Source organism: Oncorhynchus gorbuscha, linkage group LG07, assembly GCF_021184085.1.
Source record: "Oncorhynchus gorbuscha isolate QuinsamMale2020 ecotype Even-year linkage group LG07, OgorEven_v1.0, whole genome shotgun sequence".
NCBI lineage: Eukaryota > Metazoa > Chordata > Actinopteri > Salmoniformes > Salmonidae > Oncorhynchus > Oncorhynchus gorbuscha.
The window spans coordinates 26,543,057-26,557,383 of record NC_060179.1 but is presented as its reverse complement, the minus strand read 5'-3'; the positions used below and the strand labels follow the sequence as shown (position 1 = coordinate 26,557,383).

Sequence of the window (14,327 nt, the reverse complement as noted above, 5' to 3'; positions counted from 1 at the left end):
TTTAGTGACCACAGAGTCAGAACACCCGTTTAATATCCCATCTAAAAGACTGCGCCCTACACAAGGCAATGTCCCAGGCAGAGTTCCTCTGTCCAGTGGCTGTGTTCTTTTGTCCATCTTAATCTTTTATTTTTGTTGGCCAGTCTGAGATATGGCTTTTTCTTTGCAACTCTGCCTAGAAGGCCAGCATCCCGGAGTCGCCTCTTCACTGTTGACGTTGAGACTGGTGTTTGCTGGTAATATTTAATGAAGCTGCCAGTTGAGGACTTGTGAGGCGTCTGTTTCTCAAACTAGACACTCTCATGTACTTGTCCTCTTGCACAGTTGTACACCGGGGCCTCCCACTCCTCTTTCTATTCTAGTTAGAGCCAGTTGGTTCTGTGAAGGGAGTAGTACACAGAGTTGTATGAGCTCTTCCGTTTCTTGGCAATTTCTCGCATGGAATAGCCTTCATTTCTCAGAACAAGAATAGACTGACAAGTTTCAAAAGAAAGTTCTTTGTTTCTGGCCATTTTGAGCCTGTAATCAAACCCACAAATGCTGATGTTCTAGATACTCAACTAGTCGAAAGAAGGCCAGTTGTATTGTTCTTTAATCAGGACAACAGTTTTCAGCTGTGCTAACATAAATGCAAAAGAGTTTTCTAATGATCAATTAGCCTTTTAAAATTATAAACTTGGATTAGCTAACACAACGTGCCATTTGAACACAGGAGAGATGGTTGCTGATAATGGGCCTCTGTACGTAGATGAAGATATTCCATTAATAATCAGCCGTTTCCAGCTGCAATAGTCATTTACAGCTTTAACAATGTCTACACTGTATTTCTGATCAATTTGATGTTTTTTTTAATGGACAAAAAAATAAGCTTTTCTTTCAAAAACAAGGACATTTCTAAGTGACCCCAAACTTTTGAACGGTAGTGTATGTGTATATATATATTTTTTTTTACAAATGTTCACATTTTTCTTCCACTTTGACATTAGAGAGTACTTCATGTATATCGTAGACTAAAAAAAAGACAATTCAATCCATTTTAATCTCACCTTGTAACATAACAAAATGTGGAAAAAGTTAAGGGGTGGGAATGCTTTATGAAGACACTGTAATAGTCCAAGCATAATCTAAAAGCAGGTGAGCTGATTCAACTCTTTTATGGACATTTTCTTGTCTTCTGTGGTGAAGAACTGAGCGGGCCGAGCATAAAACATCAACCCAGTTACCCATATATCGACAGACTAGAATAACACGTCAACCCTGTTACCCATATATCGACAGACTAGAATAACACGTCAACCCTGTTACCCATATATCGACAGACTAGAATAACACGTCAACCCTGTTACCTATAGATCGACAGACTAGAATAACACGTCAACCCTGTTACCTATAGATCGACAGACTAGAATAACACGTCAACCCTGTTACCCATATATCGACAGACTAGAATAACACGTCAACCCTGTTACCTATAGATCGACAGACTAGAATAACACGTCAACCCTGTTACCTATAGATCGACAGACTAGAATAACACGTCAACCCTGTTACCCATATATCGACAGACTAGAATAACACGTCAACCCTGTTACCTATAGATCGACAGACTAGAATAACACGTCAACCCTGTTACCTATAGATCGACAGACTAGAATAACACGTCAACCCTGTTACCCATAGATCGACAGACTAGAATAACACGTCAACCCTGTTACCTATAGATCGACAGACTAGAATAACACGTCAACCCTGTTACCTATAGATCGACAGACTAGAATAACACGTCAACCCTGTTACCCATATATCGACAGACTAGAATAACACGTCAACCCTGTTACCCATATATCGACAGACTAGAATAACACGTCAACCCTGTTACCTATAGATCGACAGACTAGAATAACACGTCAACCCTGTTACCCATATATCGACAGACTAGAATAACACGTCAACCCTGTTACCCATATATCGACAGACTAGAATAACACGTCAACCCTGTTACCTATAGATCGACAGACTAGAATAACACGTCAACCCTGTTACCTATAGATCGACAGACTAGAATAACACGTCAACCCTGTTACCTATAGATCGACAGACTAGAATAACACGTCAACCCTGTTACCTATAGATCGACAGACTAGAATAACACGTCAACCCTGTTACCTATAGATCGACAGACTAGAATAACACGTCAACCCTGTTACCTATAGATCGACAGACTAGAATAACACGTCAACCCTGTTACCTATAGATCGACAGACTAGAATAACACGTCAACCCTGTTACCTATAGATTGACAGACTAGAATAACACGTCAACCCTGTTACCTATAGATCGACAGACTAGAATAACACGTCAACCCTGTTACCTATAGATCGACAGACTAGAATAACACGTCAACCCTGTTACCTATAGATCGACAGACTAGAATAACACGTCAACCCTGTTACCTATAGATCGACAGACTAGAATAACACGTCAACCCTGTTACCTATAGATCGACAGACTAGAATAACACGTCAACCCTGTTACCTATAGATCGACAGACTAGAATAACACGTCAACCCTGTTACCTATAGATCGACAGACTAGAATAACACGTCAACCCTGTTACCTATAGATCGACAGACTAGAATAACACGTCAACCCTGTTACCTATAGATCGACAGACTAGAAATGTTTTAACACATACATTTGTTTGTGAAGCTGTACATTCAATTGCCCCTCCCTGTTGCACACAACAAGCTTGCATTCCCTCTATAACGAGGGGATTTATGGCACATTTAAGATTAAATCCTCAACCCAGTTACGGACAACCCTGTGACTTTATTTGGCACTTATTAGACACTTACTATAGTCATTTGTTTATTTGACTTATTAAGTTGAACATGTGCTCGTTATGACAGAATGTTCAAATAAGGTGAGTTACACTACCCATCAACTATACAGTAGGACACACAGGGCGGCCATTTTGTGTTGTTGTTTATTGATGTAGACCTAAATATCTACCCAGGGCCATGGTAGATTACAGCCTGTCAGAGCTCTTGATGGATCTTAGCCCTTAGATAAACATAACAAATGGCATTTTGAGTGAGCTATGGAACTCAATAGTGTTTATCCTGCTATGTAAGGCACATACTGTAGGCCTCTGTCAGACCTTGGAGCACTTCCATTCATGCAGACAAGCAACGTGAATGTTAAAATAATGGTGACAACTATTCATGGAAACGGCAGACGTTTATTGCTGTCAAGCCGGCTAAGCTACACCCAGAAAACAAGGGGGGTTGGGGAAGATTTATAAAACCTTGGACAAGTTATGGAGTGTCTGGAGAATACAGCCAGTAGGAGCAGGTTTGCATTTTCATTGCATTTATTGAACATGTCATTTTTCAACATGCCAGTGTTAGACAATCTATATTGCCCTGAGTCCATGAAATCAGTCAACTGTGGAGTGTATGGGTGGTCGATGTTGATAGTTATACTGCTAAGGTGAGGAGGGGAGCATTTAAGGGTGAAACCTCCCATTCCTTTGCATTCCAAGCATGATTAACAGGCTTTGTATGTATTGCTTGTTGTTACTCTAATGTCTTTCCCCCTGGGTATATATAAAGTATTCAATCTATCTATTTTTAAAGGGACAATCAGCAGTTGCTACATTTTGAAGAATATACCTTATCAATGTCTCATGAGTTTAGTTAACTGTCGTATCCCATCAGAGCTGAAATTATAAGCTTGTTTCGCTCCAATGTCTGTAAACAAAGTACATATAAACAAACACTATATAAAAAAAGTCCAAAAATGCTAAAACTTTAATTTTCATATCATGGATGTCAGTCCTCACATCTACAGCTCTATCTATGAATTTGACTGTGGTTACATTTCTCCAGCTCCATAACTCGGCTTTTTACCGAAACAGGAGCGGGGAACGGGCTTTGTTATTATTGCTACTGCCGATTTACGCTTTAATGCCTTTCCTACAGTAGCTATGTAGCTCCCATTGGGTTAAAGTTCTCCACATCCTTCTTCATGTTTGTCACACAGCGGAGTTCCTGTTCCTGCTGTGGGGAGTGTATCTGTGTTACACTGTGAGGACGGTGCCGTCAGCCTTCCACGAGCCCCGTTACATGGCCATCGCCCTCCACAACGAGCTCGTCCTGTCTGCCATCTTCCATGTTATTAGGTAAAGATCCCAACCTGTGGTGGGGAGAGATATGACAGTATGGATGTGTATATATTTTTGTAATATTTAGCTATATTTAGAGATAAGTATATGCATTGAATATTACACATCGTGGACTTTAATATGTTTTATATGTAAATAATCTGACACTTTCTTGTCACTCACTGTTGGCTTGCCTATTGCTTTCCACCAATTTGCAACGATATTCAATGAGCCACAAGTTTAGTATCTCGATGCGTTTCAAATGGGAGTTTTGTTATTGTATCCAAGACTATGAATATGCCCTCTGCTTTCCGTGTAGCCTATGTATCAAGTACGAGACATCCTAAATTAGCTGTTGCACCGTTTCAGCTGACACCACCAAACCCATTCCCAGTTGGAATCCTACTTATTGAGAGCTCAGCTACATCAGATTATTCAGTCATTAGGCACGTCAACATGATTTATGTTTTGACACACCATAGATATTCAGAGCTATTGGCAGCATCATTTCAGTTAGACGTTAACAGAAATTACAGATAGGATGGGAAGGCATGGACGTTTTACCTTTTAATCGGTCTGTTATATTTGTCCTGTGGAAATGTGTTTTTGCATATCCCAACTCCCCCTGAGACACCCTTGGAGAGTGGAGTCAATGTTAGCCATTATCAACGGCAACCCTGAAACAATTAGGGTTAAATGCATTGCTCAAGGGCACATCAACACATTTTTCACGTTGTCAGCTCAAGGATTTAAACTAGTGACCTTTCAGTTGCTGGCCCAACACTCTAACAGCTAGGCTACCTGTATTAGCTGGAAATCTGACAGCCAGCGTGTGTTTATGGCGGCGTTCGACTTCTGTTATGGCGTTGGGATGGTTTCAGCGCTAAAAGCAAGATGAGGCCCAACGTAAATGCAAAAATGTGTCTTGTCTGTTTGGGAAATGCTGAGAGCTTGTCACCAGGGAGTATCGCATGGGCTTGTTAGAGCTAACACAATCTATGGCTGTTACTCATAGAACCTGCATGTGGTCCTGTAGCATCTGTAGGGGCAATTAGCGAACTCTCTATTCTAAGTGTTCAGATCATTATTTGTGATTATTTTATAATCCACAAATTTACTCTAAGCTCTACCGATGATTTTATTGAATGTTTTCTTAATGAGGTGTTTTGGGAAACACTCTTGAAAATGTACCACCCATTCTCTCTAGACCTTAGTCTCCCCTCATGGTTTTTAGCTACCACTACTTTAACTGTACATGAAATAACCATTCACTAACTCCTGCCAATTAATGAGCCTGCTGGATGCCATTTACTGGGATGTAGGCTTTCAAGTGGTTAAATTACTGTGTGACAGGACATGCCTCCTAATCACTCTACCTGGTCTCAGAGCATTTGGTATTATTCTATATGTAAATCCGAGACACTCCATTTAGTATGATATGTTACATTTTGTATGATTTGTATTAACTTGTGGATATCCATCATCCATTCGTATGATATGTTACGAATTTGCTAAATGTACAATACATTACTACTTTGCTAAATGTACCATATGTTACACATTTGAAAAACGTTTGATATGTTACGAATTCAAATTTGTTGTGGCTAATGTTAGCTAGGTGGCTAACGCTAACGTTAGCTAGGCGGCTAATGCTAATGTTAGCTAGCGGGCTAGCTAGGTTAGGGATTAGGGTTCAGGTTAGGAGTTTGGTTAAATGTTTAAGACTAGGGGTAGGTGAAGGTTAGCTAAAAGGGTTAAGGTTAGGGGAAAGGGAAGGATTTTCTAACATGCTAAGTAGTTTAAAAGTTTTCGTTTTTGTCTTAAGTAACCTTCTGTCTTATGTAACCATACCAAACTTAACATACAGTATCATACTCATTTCAGTATCCCGGATTTACATGTACTATGTTATGTCTAATGAGACCAAGCTGAATTACAACACTGTAGCTACTGTAATTAAAGCACTATTCCACAATTACATTTTGTTCACTCTGGAAACTGTTAGTATGTTTTCTCCTTGATCGTCAGTCGAGAATAGATGTGCAGTGGATCTATAATCAATGTTGTTGCTGCCTCAAAGTCACTTTTTTAATACAGTTCAGCAAGGAACCCACTGGGCACAGACATAAATTCAAGCTCTATTCAATGTTGGTTCCACGTCGTTTCATTGAAATTTCATGGAAACAACGTTGATTCAACCAGTGTGTGCCCAGTGGGAAGTTATCAAGCTGCTTCTTCTAAACCAGAGCGAATCAGTGTCCTATACTGTAACAATCCAAGGTGAAGACAATCTCCCTGATGGGAAATGGATTACTGAGGCAGTAATCAGCATGGATAAACCACTCCAAGCAGTGAAATGAAATATGTTCACGCCCAGACAGAGTTTGGTTTAAAATGAACATCTTATATCCTGTCTATGTCTCTCACACTGCCTGCGTGTTGAGAGGTTTGCTGCAGCGCAAAAATACATTTCTTATTGATACAGTACACAAAAACCACTGTCATTCACTTAAATTCCTCAATATGAATTATGTGTTTTGTGTGATGCTTAGAATCAGCAGTTTTGTCTGTCACGCTATAATGTTCCTGCCAATTCATCTTTGGTTACGGGTTAGGTTTACAGTTTAGAAAGAAATAACACTGCCTGCCACAATCTATTAAATATTACATGTATAGATCAGCTATTGAATAAAAACATGCTAATGGTGACGTTGTGTACTGTAGCTAACAGGCCCAATTTCTTCTCTGCAAACTGTCAGTGAGGCAGATGCCAGCCCTCTGTGGATTTCTCAATGAGCTCTATGATTAATGACTCTGCATAGCATTATTCAAATGGGAATCTCATCTGTAACCCAACACAACCTCTGCTAAATATAGAACCGGGTCCGACTGTATGTCTTGTAATGTGTTTTTTATTACAGTTGTGTTTTTCTACATTTTCACAATCAATTAAAAAAAGTTTTTTTGCTTGCCATCTCTCTCTATTCCTCTCTCCCTCTCTCTCTCTCTGTGTCGTTCTCTCTCTCTCACTAATTCAACCTCTCTTTATCTTTCTCTCTCTCATTCTCTCTCTCTATCGTTCTCTCTCGCTATTTCTCTTTCTCTCACTCTTTTTCTCTTTCTCCTTCTTTTTCATTATATTTCACTCTCTCTCTCTCTCATTCTTTCTCTTGTTCTCTCTTGCTATTTCACTTTCTCTCGCTCTCTTTCTCTTGCTCTCTATTTCTAAATTTCTCTCTCTTTCTCTCTATTTATCTCTCTGTTTCTCTCTTTCTCACTCTTTCTATCTTTCTCTCTGTACAGGTTTACTCTTGCACCTGAGCTCCACCCAGACTGGATGCTGCTACTATGGTTTGCTCACACCCACCTGACTGTAACTGTCACTCTGGGGCTAATGATTGTCCCCAAGGTAAACCTCTCATTCTGATCATAGCATTGCTTTGATATTATACATCGAAATCAAATCAAACTAAGTCATTGCACTCTCTTTTGTCGACTACAGTTTCTGCTTCATGGTACTCACATGAGAGATGACATTGCCTCTGAGGCCTATGAGGATGAATTGGACATGGGTCGCTCTGGATCTTACCTCAACAGCAGCATAACATCAGCCTGGAGCGAACACAGTCTGGATCCAGAGGACATCCGGGTGAGCAACTTTCCCTTTCCATTTTTTAAAATAAATTCTCTCATTCAATTGCATAACCTTTTTGATACAGTACATTTTGAATCCTTGTCCTCTGACTGTGGCAAATAAAGATTTTTGCAGATGTAATGTCTAGCAACAGTCTTTGGGGAAAATGTATCAGCGGGAGCAGAGGTTTCCGTTTGTTTATTAGAGTTGAAGAATTTTCTTGCCAAAGACTTGAGCACATTGTCCAAGTCTATTTATCAGAGCACGAGATAAGATCTCCTAAAATTATGCTTGAGAGAGCAGTCAATACATTAAATTCAAGACCAATGCTCAAAGACCTAACAATAAAGCACACTCCAGTTTCCTTATTTAAAGCGGCAATATCTAACCTTTTTTGGCGACCCGACCAAATGCACATAGAAGTTAAGTTATAGATCTGTCATTCGCATTGAAACCAATTCTAAGAAGCGGTAGATCTATTATATGCGCGCTATTTCTATGCTACCCATGCTTAGGTTGAATTTTTGCATCTTTTCGGTTTTGTACACCAACTTTAAACAGCTGGGGAAAAAATGGTTATGGAAAATATGTTTCACAGCCGTTTAGATGGTACAATGATTCTCCATACAATGACTGCTTGTTTTTTTCCACATAAACTGAAATTAGATTAACTATCACAGTTTTAGCAACCAGGAAATGGCGGAGCGATTTCTGCCTATTGCATCTTTAATACTGTCCAAAACCTGTTTTTATTTATGTCAAAGAGCATGTTATACACTGTGTACATCGTTGAAGCACTGTCCGTAGTTTAAGCACAGTTCATGTTTCAAATTCAAATGTGCATGTTCTGTATTCAATTGATGCATCGTTAAAACACTTAAAACACTGCAACACTATCGGGAAACCGGGCCCAGATCACTTTTAGTCATATTAATTCATTTTAATAGCTCTATTTTTTTGTCTTATTCTTGTCATTATGTGTTTTCCATAAATGTCCAGGAGGAGTTGAAGAAACTGTACTCCCAGTTGGAGATCTACAAGAGGAAGAAGATGTTGGCCAACAACCCTCACCTACAGAAGAAGCGCAGCTCCAAGAAGGGACTGGGTCGTTCCTTGATGAGACGCATTACGGAGATCCCAGAGACGGTACACCGGCAGTGCAGCCGTGAAGACAAGGAAGGGGGCGATCATGGGAGCAATCGCAACAGCATCTGCGTCTTGAGGAAGAACCCCTTCGACCCCTCTCATCCGGGGAAGCCTGCCAAAGAGGAGTCCTTGAAGAGCAAGGTCTTCACCCTGAAGAAGTCGCACAGTAGCTACGACCATGTCCGCGACCAGAGCGAGGACTCCAGCAGCTCTACTACTGACAAGATGGAGGTTATGACCACTGAGGGATCCCTTATAGACACCCTGATGGGCAAAAAGCTGGTCAAGAAGAAGTCCAATGAGAAGATAGATGCTGTGAGCGAATTGACTGAGAACGTTCCCTTGGTCTGCAAGTCGGCCAGTGCTCATAACCTGACACAAGACAAGAAGCCCATCCACCCAAGAACGTCCATGCTACAGAAGTCACTGAGCGTCATCGCCAGCGCCAAAGAGAAGACCTTGGGCTTGACAGGAGGGAAGACACAGACTGTTGAAGACAGCTGCAAGAAGTTCCAACAGAACGCTAAAGACACCAAGGTAAGTCCAGAATCAGAAGACGATTGCTATCCTCACATGATAGGTAGCCAGTCGGTGGAGTACAAGCAGACTGCAGCGAAAACTGGGATCATGAAGCAGCAGGTGAGTGGCAGCCAGCCATTCATCTGCTCCGACCCATCGAAGGCCAAGGAAATACAAGACCTCACAGAGGTGTGTCCTTGGGAAGTAGAGGACCTGCCAACACCTTCTGAGAACAAGGTCCAGAAGCATGTCTCCATAGCACCCGAGGAAACGACCACAGTCCATGGAAATGGAACCAAGGGGGTCAAGCCCCAACAGCAAAAGCAGAAAGGTAGTGACCAGTCCTCCACAAGCTCCCGGCATTCTAAAGACATCCAGCGAGCAGACATATGCCCTTGGGAGGATGGAGTTGAGAGAAAAGCCCCAGTGGAGGGATCCAAGCCGCAATCATCCAGTCAGGTTCCTCAACCTGCTAAGAATATCCAGTCTAGCCAGCCTCCACCTGCAACAGAGAGCTCTAAAAAGAAGGTTGACATATGCCCTTGGGTCTTTGAAGAGGAGCCTGTCAAGATAGCTGAGGTAGCTTTTCACCTGACAAGACTCGGCACAACAAGTGCACTACTCTAGTGGAGAGCAAAGGGAAAGGTGCTCTGTCAGAACCACTCTGCAAATTACCAGGCAGCTCTCTCCTCCAGCCGGTTACAAAGGTTGACGTCTGTCCCTGGGATTATGACACCCCAGCGATATCTCCCAATTCTGAGAAAACTCCTAGTCCTACTACAGTTTCCAAAACAAAGGAATTCCCCTCCAAAAAGAAGGGCACACCTTTCACAAGAACTTTTGAGAAGGAGAAAGAGAAGGCACAATACACTGACGATGACAACTTTAGAGCGAAAGCCAAGGACAAAAGTAAATCCACAGAGAAACATATGAGCCAATCCAAAATGACAGAGGTGTGCCCTTGGGACGTAGAGAGTAGTCAGGAGGTGCCAATGGTAGAAAAACGGAAAAGTGCAAATGTTGGAGCAGTTAAAGGGAAGCCGGTTGAAGTCTGTCCGTGGGATTATGAGGATGCATCAGAGAAAAAAGGAACAGACAAGGGTACTTCTGCATCGAAACAGAGTAATCCAAATCCCAAAGGGGGGGTTGTAAGTGGCGGGAAAAAGGCTGATGTATGTCCTTGGGACTTTGACGACAGTACTGCAGGGAAAAAGGCCTGACATAAATCAACATTTATGGACAACTGGAAATGTAGTTGTTGTTGTATACATTGTTTTCCACTTTAGAGTCCTCAAATATAGACTTTTACTATGAATATGGTGACTTCGACGAAAATATCAAGTTGCACAAGTTGCCTTCCTTTCCAATATTTTCCCCCGTTTTGTCTTTTTTTTGTGTGAAAATGTATAAACTTACGAAAACAAAGTAACAAAATCATATTAAGCATTCCAGATTCTTACAGAGTATTCTGAATGATAAATCGTAGTCGTACAATTATGCAACTTCCAATTCACTTTATGTGCAATGTTGAATAGACATTTCTCATATTCTTTACGAGTGGACATTTCAGTGGACATTTGCATAAAAAAAAAAAAAATGTATCTTCTTTTAATCGGTCATAAAAAGCCCTCCACACACTAACATGGCACACTTCGAAAACAAGGTTAATCGATATTATGTAAATAGATGTTCTCCTGCAGGTTTCATTAACTGAAATGTACTAGTTGTTGAGCATGAACTACCATGTCTATGTTTATAGTCAGAGTGGCTTGTTGAACAAATAATAGAATGCCAAAGATATAGGGAACATCTTTAACAAAATAGTGGAAGAACTCACAAGGATCGCGTCATGACAACCAACTTAACAACTTTTGTGTGCCCAGACCAAGGCGCTGCTAGTGAGGAAATCAGCTTATAGCACTTTAGGCGAAAACCTTAGGGAAAATGTTTTTCATCACATACTTTATTCAGCCTCATGGTTCTAGCAAGTCACCACATGATTTCCTTTAGTTCTCAGCAATGTCTAATGCTTCCAAGTCTGCAGAAATGTTTTACTGTATGTGCCTAACTAAATAGAACTGTCTTCTTTCAGTCTGTGTAAAGTCCTGAGTGGAACAGGGATTGTTCTTCAGCATTCTGCGAAGGTGTATTATATAAACAGCATGCACAGTGAGGTAACGAGAGGGGTGGGATCCAAACGGTTTGTCAACTGAAGCAAATAATCATTCATTTGTGTTATTAATACTTCAGCATGTTTTTTTTTCTTTCACTTTTAGAAAAGCATTAGCTCATCCTTTTAAGCTTTTGCATTTCCCAAAAGCACATTGAGAGTTGAAATGATACAATGGGGAGAGGCATTATGGCATCAATGTGTGTCGAATTGTTCCTCTTTCTGGATAGAACATATACCTGTGTTTGTGATCGTTTTAGCATTTTTATACATACAGTATATTTCTAGTGTTTGAAGTATAATGCTCGTTTTATTGTCGTAGGACTTTTGCTTAACACTGTCTCTACAAATTCTTGGCCGCATAAATTCACACCAGGTTTTCATTATTCATATTCAAAAGTATTATTCCTTATTCACACTTTATGTCTAACGTTTACAAAAGCTTCAGTTCTTTGAGTAAGCAAAAAAATCATTTTGCTTTCAAGCATCAATTAAAGATGAACGTTTAGAGGAATATCTGAGTTACAAAATAGCTACATCACAATAATAATTTATTGTAGTTTATTAACCATTCTGGTTCTTAGCGACATCTGATGAAAGGTAATGTAATGGAAATAATATATCAATATAACAATAATGTAACAGTGTACTCATAAATTAGATGTTATTTTGGACTGAGTTGAATGTTGTCATTGGTAATGATTCCTGTACAGCTATCATAGTTGTTTGTTACAGTTGGCATGGATTACTGTAGGGTATGATGCCTGTACATGTGATTAGGTAATCAAATTTCGGCTTCATTCAAATTATTACATTATCTTATTTTTGCTCAGTAACTTAACACTTGAACAAGTAGATTTAACTTGTTTTCAAAAGCAAAATAATTCTCAAACAATATTTTTTATGCTTTTATTATCTCTTTATAATATTTCACTTGATCTTGTTTAACAACCAAACAGGTACAGTATATCTTAATATAGCCACTCCACATCCAGACTCTATAAAACATGATTTAGATGTTACGTCTTATTTCTGTCTCCCTCTACAGAGAATTATATCTACCATTGACCTCATGGGGCCATGTCTGAAATATGTCAAACCCAGACTATCAGCCTTAGAGCATGAGATTGAGATTTGTCACAGGCTTTGCTTAATGGGCAGCTGGAATAGTGTCTGAAAGGAAATGTCACCCTGCCAAGTTTGATTGTAATGGTTTGATGGACCTCGATGATATTTATGAACTAGACGTATCAACCATCACATACATTGTGATATCTGCTCTTAAATGTCAACTTCAGACAATCCCAGGGACTTAGCCTGCCCCTAGCCAACAGTATCCCCTCAAACACTGATAAGATGAACCCATTGGCTCTTGAGCATATGATACCTGGTCATTTCAGCCACTGTAAGATCACTACAAACAACTCTCGAAGCTAAAAAAGTTATGTTTTATACCATTCATAATTGGGTGTCTTCATACCTCTCAAATGGCGTGAAAGTGCTGTTAGGTACCAATAACAAAAATTAACATCACACAGGTCTTAACAGTCACATTAGATACACATAACCTTCAATGATATGTGTATCAGTACCTTGTGGCAGTCGAATCAGCTCATGGATTTGTAACAAAGTGTTTCAATCTGTGTCTATTTTGTCAGTCTCTCTGGAAATGGTCATTGTATGTATAGTACGTCCTACATACTTCGCTTCTTCAACATAATGATGACTAAAGACCCATTGTTACCTGTTCTTTTCTTCGATCTCATGATTTTACTTTTTAACCATGGACGATTTCCGTTCGTAAGCTTGTTTGATTTAACCTGACTTCTCTTGTGACCAAACCAAGTCACTGATTGGGAAATACTACTACTACTACTACTCAGTGCTGTAACGTTGTAACTATTGCTCTCGTGGCTTCTGCATGATATCAAGAAATTCGTAGGACCAATGTTTCACTGCCCTTGATAGAACAAAAAAAAACGGTATCTTTTATGGACTGTTACAAGTTGTTTAGTGAGTGATACTGTACCATTACCCACTGTATTATGTGCTTGTTATACTTACTGCTCTATGACAAGCGTATAGCATCCGTATATGGGAATATTTGGTAGATTTATATTGTGTTATTGTGATAGCATGTACATAAAAAAATACCTCCTCTGCAATAAATATTTATATGAAACTCAACTGTGTGATTGGTGTTTTACAGGTAAGAGTGGTCGGATATCGTAGGCTATACGTGTATCTGTTGATAGCTTACTTAGGCTAAAGCCATATTTTCTGATGGAATAATAGGAGACTGAAAAGAAAACGTCAAGGTATTTCTCGACTAAACAAGTACATTTTTCAAACAATTTGTTTTGCCCTCAGTGTGTCCTTTGCCTATCTCGAATGACAAAATCCTGTCAAAGAAAACAAGGTGTAGAAGTGAAATAACTGACATTCAAAATCTCCAATTGGGAGTCTCTGGGGTGAAAAGAAACTAGCCAAGAGTTCCTTATGTCCTGCCATTTTATACTGAGTTAATGTAATTATGCATTTAACCTGTGTTAGAGAAATTGAGTGGAGATCCTAGTTAGGCATAGCCTACTTGTCAACTGTATAATGTGAGTGAAACATGCTTAATTCTCAAGACTGAACAGGTGGCTGCCATAATTTAAATGTTAGAGATGAATATAAGCAAATTCTTGAGT

The 14,327-nt window shown here is 39.8% G+C and overlaps 1 protein-coding gene across 1 annotated transcript in view; it reads left to right on the top strand.

The window, feature by feature from the left end:
• The window catches only part of gpr158a (G protein-coupled receptor 158a), a 112,771-nt gene extending 98,956 nt beyond the window's left edge, over positions 1-13,815 (top strand). The window contains exons 8-11 of the mRNA XM_046355982.1: positions 4,045-4,183; positions 7,469-7,574; positions 7,668-7,814; positions 8,799-13,815. Coding sequence (XP_046211938.1) covers positions 4,045-4,183; positions 7,469-7,574; positions 7,668-7,814; positions 8,799-10,091 — 1,685 coding nt within the window. The 3' untranslated portion in view covers positions 10,092-13,815. The remainder of the gene's footprint in view (positions 1-4,044; positions 4,184-7,468; positions 7,575-7,667; positions 7,815-8,798) is intronic.
• Positions 13,816-14,327: the final 512 nt, after the last annotated feature.